A 13,675-nucleotide genomic window follows, 5' to 3' on the forward strand; every position below is an offset into this window, starting at 1 on the left:
CTCCCTCTGACCCTCCCTGCCCCACTCTCTCTCATTCTCTCTCTGTCAAATAAATAAAATCTTAAAACACACACACACCCCTAGAATCCCTTGGTAACTCTCCATAAACCTATCATCCCCAAAGATAGCCATGTTATCATAATACCTACCCTCAAAAGGATTGCTGGAAAGATTAAAGCAGATAGTCTGGTGAAATACTCAGCACACTTTCTGACGCAATGAGGCTCAATAAATGTTAGTTATTTCTATTATTATTTTTAGTTTTACAACACTCAGACATGTTAATTGGGAAGCTAGAAGAGACCTTCAATTTTCTGAAGCACAGAGAAATATGTCACTGGCTCAAAGACTTAACAATCCTGAGGCTGAGTTCTTCAACTCAGGCCTGTGCTTAAGGTGACATCATTAAAGTCATAAGACAAGCAGACATTCGATCCCAGGGGGATGCCCAATTTAAAAAAAAAAAATGTTTTGGGTGTATGCTAGAATGGCTGGATAAATAAGAGATAACATGAAAATCAAAGGTCCTTTCGACATACTTGTTTTTGAGAAGGAAAGGTAGATCTTTCTGGAAAACAAATCTCAAAAAATAAGGAATTAAAGAAAGAAATAGCATAAAAAGAACATTTGAACCATAAGCTGTGGACTGCTCCAAAGCTATGATCAAACACTAGCATACATGGCTACAGAAAATCTTCTGAGTCTTAACACCAGACCAAATGTTAAAGATCTGTTACTATTTAGGTTCTGTTTAAAAAAATTTTTTTTACCTTCAAAGTTTAGAATATTTTTGTAAGAGACCAAAAGTGAAAAATAAAAACATTTGTTTAAACTCCAATATCACTATGAACTAAAAAAATAGATATGGAAAAAATTACCCCCTCCTCAGTAACAATAAATGCTGCTTCCAAATAAAAGCATTTGTCACATTCATTAATTAGACAAAGGCATTTTAGGGTCTTTATCTATAAGGGACAAAGAGATTTCACTATCCAAATTGAAGTAAGTGGTAATTAGAATGTTATGTACACAAGATATCAAAATAGTTCTGGCTTAAATAATAGTTTTAGCTAAGACCACCCTCCTCACCACCGCTAAAGCACGCTACAGATATAAATTATGGAAATCCTTTCCCTCAAAATGCTTCATTAATTTATAACTAGGTAACGCTTAAGAGTAGACAAGCTTGGCTGTGATCACATGTGAAGTTAATGTGCAACTCTCTATATTCAACAAATGCAGAAATAGGGTTCTCTCATGTGAAAGTCTTATACATTTTAAAGATAGAGATGATGCCAAGAAAAAACTATATGCTTTTAAGTTGTCTCCCAAATTAATTAACTTATAAATTGAAATTTTTGGTTAATTATCATTATTTCTGAAGAAATACTGATTTTTAGAGCCTTAAATATTCTGGAAAAACTTTTTTATTTGAAAGGGTAAAGCCATTTATCAAGAATAAACAAAATTCTAAATTTAGAAAGTCTACCAAAATGACTAGTATAATCTAAATTATGCTAATCTGAATAAGCAAAGGAAACATTATTACTTAATGTTTTTGAAAAAAGATTACTTAAAGAAGACTTATTATAAAAGCAATGGTTATCAGTCACTTAAGAACAAAATTTTTAGGCAAAAAGAGTTTTTCTATCTGTACCCTCATCTCACCATCATTTAAAATCATGAAGACAATTTTTTAAAAAAGATTTTATTTATTTATTTGAGAGAGACAGAGAGAGAGCACAAGTGGGGTGAAGGTCAGAGGGAGAAGCAAACTCCGGGCTGGGCAGGGAACCTGATGCACGACTTGATCCCAGGACTCTGGGATCACGACCTGAGCCGAGGGCAGATGCTTAACGACCGAGCCACCCAGGCGCCCCAAATCATGAGGCTAATCTTTAAGTTTCTTTTTAATATTGTTGGTGTACAAGACAGAAAATTAGCTTCATGAGAAGATCCACGGTTGCCTTATTCTAATCACAGTAGCCCTAATCAGTTACTCAATAAATATTTATAAAATGAATGAATGAAAAAATATATTAAGGGATTGGCTAAACAACTGTTGTATATAAACACAATGGAATGTTATGTAGCTATCTAAAACAAATGAGCAGAAATACATTTTATTCACATGGAAAGATTTTTCCTAACAATAAAGCAAATTATAAGGCAGTTCATATAGAAGAAATATATTTTCTCTTTCCTTTCTCTTTTTCACTCTCTCACACACACACACAGACAGACAGACACACACACATACAAGTTCTAGAAGGATAAACAGAATATTATTGGTTATGTTATCCCTCAATAGTGGGATTTGGTGTGATTTTAACACTCCTCTGTTTTTTCAATGTTTTATTATTTTTGTAGGAAATTAACAGGAATTACTTGTATGATGAAAACATAAAAGTTTAAAATAATCTGTGCATAGGAGAACTAGAACGAAATCCATTAAAATGTTAACACAGTTGTGGATAGTGAAGCTAAGGGTAATCTTTTTTTTTTTAGTTCCTATTTTTCAAGTTTTTTATAAAGAACATGTATTTCTTTAAGACTAAGGGAAAAAAAACTCTCCTAAACTAATTCACTAGATATATCATCAAAATTCCTTTCTTAAATTTAAGAATGGTTTTAGGGAGCACCTAGGTAGCTCAGTTGGTTAAGCGTCTGCCTTTAGCTTAGGTTGTGATCCCAGGGTCCTGGAATTGAGCCCTTTATCAGGCTCCCTGCTCATTGGGAAACTGCTCTTCCCTCTCGCTCTGTGCCCCACTCCCACTTCACGCCTCTCTCAGTTCGCTCTCTCAAATAATAAAATCTTATAAAAAAAAAAAAGAGTAGTTTCAGGTAACATGATTGGACTTGTTCACATAGACATAACGCAGTGAAAGAGTCAGTGTAAATAAAACATTTCTACAATTTTCTACTGTTTTCACACTCTGGTACTCTCCTCTCTCGACCATTATACCCAGTCCTCCTAGGCTTAAGAAGCACCAGACCTCCCTACACTGTTGGTGGGAATGCAAGCTGGTGCAGCCACTCTGGAAAACAGTAGGGAGATTCCTCAAAAAGTTTAAAATAGAGCTACCCTATGACCCAGCAATCACACTACTGGGTATTTACCCTAAAGATACAAATGTAATGATCCGAAGGGGCACGTGCACCCAAATGTTTATAGCAGCAATGTCCACAACAGCCAAACTATGGAGAGAATCTAGATGTCCATTGACAGATGAATGGATAAAGAAGATGTGGTATATAGATACAAAGGAATACTATGCAGCCATCAGAAAACTGAAATCTTCCCATTTGCAACAACGTGGATGGAACTAGAGGGTATTACGCTGAGCAAAATAAGTCAATCAGAGAAAGACAATTATCATATGATCTCTCTGATATGACGAATTTGAGAGGCAGGGAGGTGGGGGGAGGTTGGGGTTTGTGGTGGGAAGGAAGGGGGAAAAATGAAACAATGAAACAAGATGGGACCAGGGAGGAAGACAAACCATAAGAGATTCTTAATCTCAAGAAACAAACTGAGGGTTGCTGGGGGTGGGGGGTAGGGATAGGGTGGCTGGGTGATGGACATTGGGGAGGGTATATTCTATGGTGAGTGCTGTGAAGTGTGTAAGACTGATGATTCACAGACCTGTACCCCTGGGGCAAATAATACACTACATGTTAATACAATTAAAGAAAATTAGAAAAGAAAAAACACTAGACCCCCACAAGGCGGCCAAAAACCATGTGGGATTCCAAGAGGGTCACAAGAAAGAAGTTTTTGTGCTCCTGAGACCTGTTTGTCTTAGCGACTATTCCAGATCACTGGAGAGCCTACTCTAATTAAACTGCATTGAAAATGATTACTAAATTTCATATGCAAATGGTTAAAACTATTTTTAAGAAATAGAGTGAAGCCAAGGCTCTGCATCTAGTAGCATTCCCCTCATTCACTCATATACCAATAGCTTGATCTGAGGAAGATAGGAGACAACTTAAAACCATTTCTCCAGGAATATATACAACCCACAGTCCACACACAGGAGCTTGTTATACAAGAGAGTATCAGTCTTCAGCTGGGACTGGGCAGAGAACTCTAGTCTACAGGATTCTCGAGTGGGTTGTACCTGCAAGCTTTTAAGGATTATAGGGAGGAAAAAAAAAAAAAAAAAAAAGGATTATAGGGAGAGATATCCAAATGTTTGAGTGGTCTCAATAAAATTGGGGCAAAAATATGTTTCAGTGGTATTCCACAGGGAATTCTGAAATCATACCACTCTACAAACAAAGCCTTTTCCTTCTGGGTAGACGGAAAGGAGGAAAGCAGAAATGGTAGTTTTTCTCACTGTGATATTTGGTTCTGCATGGTACAGTTCACATCCAGAGAGTTGACACCCGCCAACTGTGACTGTGACTAACATCTGCCATGGGACCTACTCCAGAGAGGAATGGCCAAGAGACAGCCAGTGATTAAATGAGGGCTGGCTGAGAGCTTCTGGCTCAGGTACAAGATTGGGCAGAGCAGATCTTCTTCCCTAAGAATCCTCTCTCATTGTGGACCCACATTTATTGCCGTCCTTATTATTGGTTAAAAAGTGAAAAGCTCAGGTGCCTGGGTGGCTCAGTGGGCTAAAGCCTCTGCCTTCAGCTCAGGTCATGATCCCAGGGTCCTGGGATCCATCCCCACATCAGGATCTCTGCTCAGCAGAGAGCCTGCTTCCTCCTCTCTCTCTGCCTGCCTCTCTGCCTACTTGTGATCTCTGTCAAATAAATAAATAAAATCTTAAAAAAAAAAAAAGTGAAAAGCCCATGACAGGATTGAAACGGTCAACAAGTGATAGTGCCCTGCAATCAGCACTACACCTCAATAATTCTTGTGTTGCCCATATTTCCCTAAAATAATATGACTTGAGAAATTTTACACCTAAAATTAAGATAAGAAAGGTAGGTATTTAAATAAAAAGATGTATTTATAAGAAAGAGACAAAATGAAGGCAAAAAAAATACTGTAAATGTGGAACATTAAAACATTAAATAGAATGCCACCTGTCATAGCAACACTCAAAAAAACTATCTTGTTGGGATAGAAATCTAATCCGTGGTTGTCCTGGGACAGGGGGATGGGGGTGCGATTTTCTGCAAAGAGACACTAGGGAATTTCATGGAGTAATGAAATGTGCTATATTTGATTACAGTGGTTACACAGGTGTGTATATTTGTCAAAGCTTATCAAACTATACATGTAACTGTGCATTTTACTGTATGAATTATACCTCCATAAAGTTGACTTATAAAACATTCTTGGAAAATGAGCCTATAAAGAGATAGGGCTTGCTAATTTGCAGAGTTTCCCCATCACAAGGAAAAACAGAACTTTCTCAAGGGATAGGAGAACTACAGTTTTTTGGTTTTTTTTTCCTATAAACTTGGACAGCAGCCCAAGATCATTCTAAAGTTATTAAGCGAACTATACCCACAACAGGCTCTCCTTCTGTTGAGTGGGTGAAAGAAAGAAAGGTGCAAATGTCTTAAGATGCTGCTACATAATCTGCAGCTTGTATAGAAGCTTTGCTTTTAAAAGAAATTTTATACTAAAGGTAACTATCAAACACTGCTGGGAAATAAGTACAAACTTATTGTGAAGTGTGTTAGAAATAATCAAAGATAACCCCTCATGCACTCTTGGTAGGAATGCAAACTGGTGCAGCCACTGTGGAAAACAGTGGTTCCTCAGAAAATTAATAACAGAATTACCATATGATTTGGTAACTGCACTACTGGGTATTTACCCAAACAATATGAGAATACCAATTTGAAAAGATATGTACCTCTGTCTTCACTGCAGCATTATTTACAACAGCCAAATCATGGAAGCAGCCCAAATATTCACCGGTGGATGAATAAAATGTGTTATACATACATACATACATGTGTATATATATAACAAAACATTATACATACATACATATATATGTAATAGCATAACAGCTATGAAAAAGAATGAAATCTTGCCATTTGCAACAACATGGAGAGATGGAGAGGACAAAATCCTAGGTGAAATAAGTCATTCAGGGAAAGATAAATACCTTATGACTTCACTCATGTGGAATTTAAGAAACAAATGAATAAAGAAAAAAAGACAAACCAAAAAACAATAGAGAAACTATCTCTAATTACAGACAACAAACAGATGTTTACCAGAGGAGAGGTCGGGGAAGGTAGTGAAAAGGTAAAGGGATTAAGGGTACACTTCTCTGTTTCTGTGAGAGAGAGAGAGAGAGCTAGAGCGAGCTAGTGAGCATGTGAGTGGGGAGAAGCAGAGGAAGAAGGAGAGAGAAACTCTTAAACAGGCTCCATGCTCAGGACGGAGTCCAACTCAGGGCTTGATCTCAAGACCCTGGATCATGACATGAGCAGAAATCAAGAGTCAGATGCTTAACTGAGTCACCCAGGTGTCCCAAGGGTAGACTTATCTTGATGAGCACTGAGTAATGTATAGAATTGTTGAATTACTACACTGTACACCCCAAAATATAACACTATATGTTAACTATACTGGAATTAAAATTTTTTAAAAAATGGGGCACCTGGGTGGCTTCCATTAAAAAATGATCTCAGGGGAGCGCCTGGGTGGCTCAGTGGGTTAAGCCGCTGCCTTCGGCTCAGGTCATGATCTCAGGGTCCTGGGATCGAGTCCCGCATCGGGCTCTCTGCTCGGCAGGGAGCCTGCTTCCCTCTCTCTCTCTGCCTGCCTCTCTGCCTACTTGTGATCTCTCTCTCTCTCTCTCTCTCTCTTGCTGTCAAATAAATAAATAAAATCTTTAAAAAAAAAAAAATGATCTCAGGGTCCTGGGATAGAGCCCACATCAGGCTCTTTGCTCAGCTGAGAGCCTGCTTCTCTCTCTCTCTCTCTCTGCCTGCCTGTCTGCCTATTTGTGATCTTTCTCTGTCAATTAATAAATAAAATCTTTAAAAAAAAAGATTAAAAAAACAAATAAATAAAATAAAATAAAATAAAAAAAGAAAAAGCTTCCTAAAACAGAAAAAAAAAATTATCAAAGATAATGTTTAAGTTGTAAAATTTAGGTCATCAGCAAGCCTACAGCATCTAGTAAATTTTCACTGAATGGTTTTAGAAGCTAGGGAAATAGGATAACAAAGCTGATTCATTTGAGTTACTGAACAAAACAATGAACTAATATAGCAACACACTTAAAAGGAGACCTGAATAAGGGCATGATAAGTTGACATTACAGATGTCTAGAATTTCTTACTGAATGAATCTATTTTTGCAATATAATGCCCAGGTTTGAGCATTTCTAACCACGTGTAGTTACTCAGAGGAGACCCAAGAAGAGTTAAGAACTAACTTACAAGGCCGTATGAAAACAAGTTCTCATAACTTGAGTAAGTTAAGGCTCAGGACATGACTCTGATTTGCCAGTCTCTGAGTGGTCTAATTGTCAGAGAAAGAGGAATGACCCCAGATATAAAGGAAAATAACATCTAGATATATGATATATATTTAAAAATATATAAAAATATATAAAATTTTATATATAAAAGCCAAAAGCATAATGAACATTACAAATCCAAATCATTTAGCATGAGGTCGAATATAAGGATTTGTTGAAACCGGACAGTTTTATTTTAGAATTGCCCATGGAACTGGTGTGTGGACAACATGGGAAAGCCAGATTATTGCTTGATCGTCTCAACTTGTTTTGGACCCCAGAATGCTATTACTCTTAAAGCCACGAGAGCCGATTTGTTTCACGAAGTTAAATGGATGGGCCACCAATGATTATTTCCCCACCAAAATGCTCAAGACTATGAAAATCAATTGTGAAAGAATTTCTTATAGCTTCCTTTTCCAACCCTCAAGCCAGTAATTGAAGATTTTGTTTGTTTAATTGGCTCATATACACAAATCTTCCCAAACTGCAGCTGGCTTGGTAAATTACAATTTGGTTTTCTGTTGGCCTGGTTTTTGGAGCTGAGGAATTGATGTTTATCTTCCATTTTCATCTTTCCATCTGGTTTTCCCTAATGGCTTTCAGTTACTAATCCTTTTTGTGGGTGATAAGATGGAAGAGCAGATGAGATTTGTGCAAAAAATTTCCTGGGCCCCCTTTGAGTTTTCTTTAATCATTATGAGATTCTCTGGTGGGGTCTAGATTGTCCCCAACACATAACCTGATAACTATAAGTTTGGGGAGATGCCACTCTATCATTGATTTCTTTGCACATATCCCTGAAGAGGTGCATCTGGCCACCACTTTTCACAAATCATTTCATGTCACAAAGACAACTTTTCTTTACCTCAGATGCTTTGTGGAATTAGGAACATTCTAAGGATTCTGAGGTCTTAAAGGAAAAAATGTAGAGTAAGAAATCAACTTCAATTACTCTACTTTCCTTTCTCAGTCTGAGGACATTATATTAGGGCCTTGGATTTGGCTGAATTCATAAAATGTACTCATTTGTTTGTTCATCTGGTTAGTCAACAGCTATGTATATAAAATCCAAGGTGCCAAATCAGAGGTGAACCAATACTAGGGGACTTACGCCTTGAAACTGGGGTGGAATGACAGAATGTCAAGTTGATTTCTGATCCACAATTCTGAAAAATTAGTATGCTTGTCAACAAAAGTGTTTTCTCTCATCTGCTGGGCTATTAGAGAAGCAAACTCAAATCTGGTGAATCCAACTTAGTACGTACTAACCTGTGACACTATACAGACTATATAGGCAGGTTGCCTCCTACTAGCAATATCCCTAAATAAGGCAGAAACAATAAAAACATTAACATGGAAGTTCTCTGAGGCAGGGCTTACATCTTGTCCATCTTTTATCCCTTCCAGAGCCTAGCCTGTTTTCTTACAAACAGGAGGTATGCAATAAATGTTGAGTTAAATGCAATTAATTTTGAAAGATGCTAGTTCATGGAGATGAAAGAAAAAATGGGGATATTTCTGCAATTTTTTTTAAAAGGTTTTATTTACTTATTTGAGAGAAAGAGAGAGAGAGAGTACAAGCAGGGCAGACGAAGAGAGGGGAGCAAACTCCCTGCTGAGCTGGGAGCCCGATGTGGGGCTTGATCCCAGGACCCTGGGATCCTGACCAGAGCAGAAGGCAGACATTTAACTGACTGAGCCACCCAGGTGCGCTGCAATGCTTTTAACCTGTTTATGTTCCAAGATAACTCCTGAGTAACAAAAAGAGTTTATTGATACAGACAGCTCATGGAAGACTATTTAGAAAATGAAGTGTGAAGATGTTAAGGCAAAGGAAGGAGAGGGCTTGCCTAGCTGGAGTTAAGGGATTGTTAGAAGTCAAGGGAAATCTGAGAGATGCTAATGGGCTCCCATGGGATGCACATTCAATAAAAGTTCACTGGCAGGCAAAGAATCTGGTACCTTGTCTTACATTCAGGGAAAAGTAGAGTTAAAATACTGGTCAATACTAAAGTACAAATAACCGCAGAAAAATAACATTTTAGCCTTAAAATTCCTTAGGACATTATTGGGCAAAGACACATGCCTCCTGATTAGACACAATTAGAGGTGTCACAGCGTTACTAAAAGAGAAGTGCCACTCTTGGATGAAGGAATTAGGAGCCACCAGCTGTCATCCTGTGAACCTGGAGGGCACTTCAAGCAATGAGAACATGCATCTTGATGAGAAATCTGAACATGTTGTTCCCAGCGTGGGCTGGGGGAGCAGTACTCAGACCCACGAAGGGCATCTGGTTGGCGATCGCTCTGATCACAAAGGGCAGTAACGTATCACATACAAAGAAGACCACTTTATAAAATTTCATGAATACTCATAACCACCAATGTAATGGAATCCACTGTCCTCATTTTAGAGACTGAGATGAATTGGGACCCAGGGAGATCTAGGACTTGCTCAAGAGGACACAGACTAATATATACTAATATACTGACTATGTAGGAATTTTTTTTAACTCTACTTTTTTTTAATTTTTAAAAGATTTCTTTATTTAAGTGAGAGAGAGAGCGTGCAGGGGGTTGGAAAAGGGGGAAAGAGAAATCCAAGCAGATTCTGTGCTGAGCTCAATCCCATGGCCCTGCATTCACAACCTGACGCTCAACCCACTGCGCCGCCCGGGCGCCCCATAACTCTACTTGATTCTTTAGAAGGATATTTACTGAGGACAAACTCACGATTAGAAGTTCTGTAGGGCAACTGCCGTCTTCCTTATAAATTGCTAAATTGGCTTTTTGATACAAATAGGTGACCCTGGGCACATGTGGCAGCTCTCCAAGGGCCTGTTCATCCCTGGAATGACCAGTCCTAACCTTGAAAGAGCCACAGGGGCAACGTGAGCGTGTAAATTTGACTAGGGGAGAGAGGGATAGATGTGGATAAAGGCAGCACTAGGAAGGAGATGAACAGGAGGAGCAGAGGTTCGGGAGGAATGAGGAAGGGCGAGGAAAAGGACAGGTCTTAAAAAGTGGGAAAGCACAAAATCAAGAAATCAAACAGTTTTCTAGAGACTGCTTCATGCTACCCACTCCTATGGTATTGCTGCTTTTGTAATGATTAAACTTAAGTATGGCTTCCCTGCTGATTTCTACATTCAGATTATATGGACAGAAACAGCTTACTATATATCTAAGTATATCTGAAGCAAAGTAAAAACATTTAGAAGAGTTGCTTTATGGGAGAATAAGACAATTAGTAGACCGGAACAACTGTGCCCCATTCAGCATTCCCAGGAGCATACAACCCCATCACTTTATGGAGGTACTCAAAGAATTCCAATAATTACGGCGGTTCTTTGGCAGGGCCCTGATTACATTTCAACTTCAAATTTCACAAGACTTTTCAATACATACACAATGTGGTGATCCCCAAAAAAGTCTTTAAAAAATAGAATTTAAATGTGAAAGAAATTCCTTAAGAATAAAGTAATATGACAGTATGCCAAGCATCGCATCCATCCCAAACTTCCAATGGAAGAAAAGCACGCACACGCACACACACACACACACACACACACACACACACACACACACACACACACAGAGGTTATTTGGCCCGGTGCAGTTCCATAAAACCAATAAATGGATTCTGCATACCCTTGCCATCGCAGGTCATTCTAACACGTGAGAAAATTTCGGGGCTTAGAAGATTAAATCCAAGTAAAGAGGTTCTGGCAAGATTCAGAATTCTGACTCATAGAACAGTTTCTGAAATGCAAATTATATATTTGACAGCTTATATTATTAACAGTTATGAGGCATTTTTATAACATGGCTTTGGAGAATTTTAAAATTACATTAATAATAAGTAAAAATCATCACAAAAATTGTTGCATTCAGCCATTGGTTCGGTATCTGTTGAAGCGAACATACTATATTTACTCCTTGGAGAAAGAAATTATTTAAATATAGTTCCAAGATAAATTTTTAAAAAGCCACTAATAAAAGCTGGGCTATGGCCAGTCTGGACACTAAAGTTAAGCCATTTTAGAAGAGAAGAAGTTTGGCTTTTCAACATGCTACAACTTCATGATTAAATTTCTCTCAATGTTTTTTGAAAAAAAAATTTAACTTTCTTATTGATATTTCAAGCTGGAGAAGCAACTTAAACAGTTAATGAAAAAATGACATAGATGTCACTTGAAAGAACAATTTTCCCCCCTCACAACAGCCATGAAATTTCTGAGGGACAGCTCAGGATTCACTTCCTGCGGCAACAACTTTATGGCCATAAAACCATCCTGACAACCTTCCACAAAGCACGGATGCTCAACTTACACCTTAAGGACTGGGGAAAAAAAAATACACATAGAATTTTTATCCTTCAGTTTTAGAACAACGGAAGGCCTTAAGAGATTATCTGGTCTAGAATTTCCCCAAGTGGATTTCATGAAACATGATTTTCCTAAATAATTTTCTGAATAGTGGTGGGGTGATCCAGATGAGTTTGGGAACACTCTTGGAGAGTCATAATATATAATAGGTTATAGCGAAACTCGGAAGTCCAAAGAAAAGAAATAGGTAAGTTTAAAAAAAAGAGAGACTTGGTTTTTTAATCAAACCTATTTGAGCACAGAGCCCTTTTTGCAGCAAGTATTTATAATGAAACTCTTGTAAAATTATACTGCCTTATAGAAAACCCCTTATCTGTGAAGAATCTGAAGTCCAAAAAGGCTAGGGGATTGCCCTGAAAAGATTCGATTAGTTGGTGGATAAGCTGAAAAGAGAGCTCCCGTTTTAGGATCCATTTCTAGTGCTATTTCTAGTACCATGTTCTCTCTCTCGTACAACACCTACACTCCCTGAAGCATCACAGACTATAACAAGAGCCACATCTTGAGACTATCTAGTCCAAAGCCCTCTTATTAAAGGTGGAGAAATACAGTCTCAGAGAAGCGAAGCAGTTTGTCCAAAGTGACCCATGAAATCAATTCCCGTAGGAGAACTGGAACCTAGCTCTTAATTCCAACACCGGGCACCTTTCCACGGCAGCATACTAACTCCTACAACATCAACGCTTTTTGCCTCTGAGGAAAAGGCAAACCCCTCACGGACAAGAGGGGGGTTAGCTATTCAGGACCCAATAATATATTTACTAAACGATACTTGTGGCAAGAGATATTTTAAATCAATTAAACATGATTGTCTTTACTTACAAATGTCATCAACTGTGACAGGGAATCAATGTGTCAAGCTCTTGAACAGGTCATCATCCCTGTCCTGTTGGATGACACCTATAAATAAAATAAATCTATTTTTGAGTGAGTAGATTTTAAGCCAACTAGACTTAAGATGCATGCAGTTTAAAACAAAGGATAATTTTTAAAGTGATTCATAATTATGTACTGCTGGTGAGAACTAGTTTCCAGGCCCAGCTCTTTCACTCTACGTGGCTATCACTGGTCATCAGCACAAGACAGTCTGGGCAACAAGGGTTGTTGCCAGAACACAGGGGGACTCATGGATCCTAGAGCTGAAAGGGTCCTCCAGGCATTAGCTGCCTGAGTGTCTTTCCTTTGTGAATGCTATTTGCTCGTTGTAGGAGGGACAACCAAGACCTTAAGGGGTTAAATGATTAGCCCCACGGGGAATAGCCGAAGTCTCTTAATGTTGAAAAGTATATCCAGAACGCACTAGCAAAGGTTATCATTAGGCTGATCAACTCTAAAAAACCCACATGCACACACTGTAAAAATATTTCACAAATGTTGACTTAGATTATTCTATCACAGTTGCATAAAATATATTTTCAGTGTTAGAGATATTTAAATACAACCATTATTGAAAAAGGCCATGAATGGAAAATAACCAAAAGTGAGAAAATGGGAATTAGAGAGTGAAAAGAACAATATTAGATACAGCACAACTTTTAGGATTCTAAATCCTGGTTACTTCCCAAAATGATCTGGGTTCCTAACAAATGGGAATATATGAAAACCATTTTCTACAATCTCTAATTTCAAATGTTGGTTTCTCTGTAGCCACAAAGTGTCACTTTGAGTTAGACTGGCCAAAAACTAAAATTGAGGCTAGATGAGAACATTTTAGATTCCCATACTCTACCTAAGTACTTTAAGACAACTGGAAGTATTTTAGGATACCACCTTGAGGTAATATGGCTGTTAAAATAACATCACCACCAAACTGGAGTGTTTACTATGTGCCAA

At 38.0% G+C, this 13,675-nt stretch overlaps 1 protein-coding gene across 4 annotated transcripts in view; it reads right to left on the minus strand.

Moving 5' to 3' along the window:
• The window catches only part of CHN1 (chimerin 1), a 215,465-nt gene that overhangs the window by 73,590 nt on the left and 128,200 nt on the right, over positions 1 to 13,675 (minus strand). Inside the window, exon 1 of one of the 4 annotated variants that reach the window (XM_046019509.1) lies at positions 12,665 to 12,688. The exons of the other annotated variants lie outside the window; for them this stretch is intronic. Within the exon in view, the coding sequence (XP_045875465.1) occupies positions 12,665 to 12,673 (9 nt within the window). The 5' untranslated portion in view covers positions 12,674 to 12,688. Of the gene's footprint in view, positions 1 to 12,664; positions 12,689 to 13,675 lie in introns of those variants that run through there. 4 annotated transcript variants of the gene reach the window in all.

This window comes from Meles meles, chromosome 9 (assembly GCF_922984935.1).
Source record: "Meles meles chromosome 9, mMelMel3.1 paternal haplotype, whole genome shotgun sequence".
Taxonomy (NCBI): Eukaryota; Metazoa; Chordata; class Mammalia; order Carnivora; family Mustelidae; genus Meles; species Meles meles.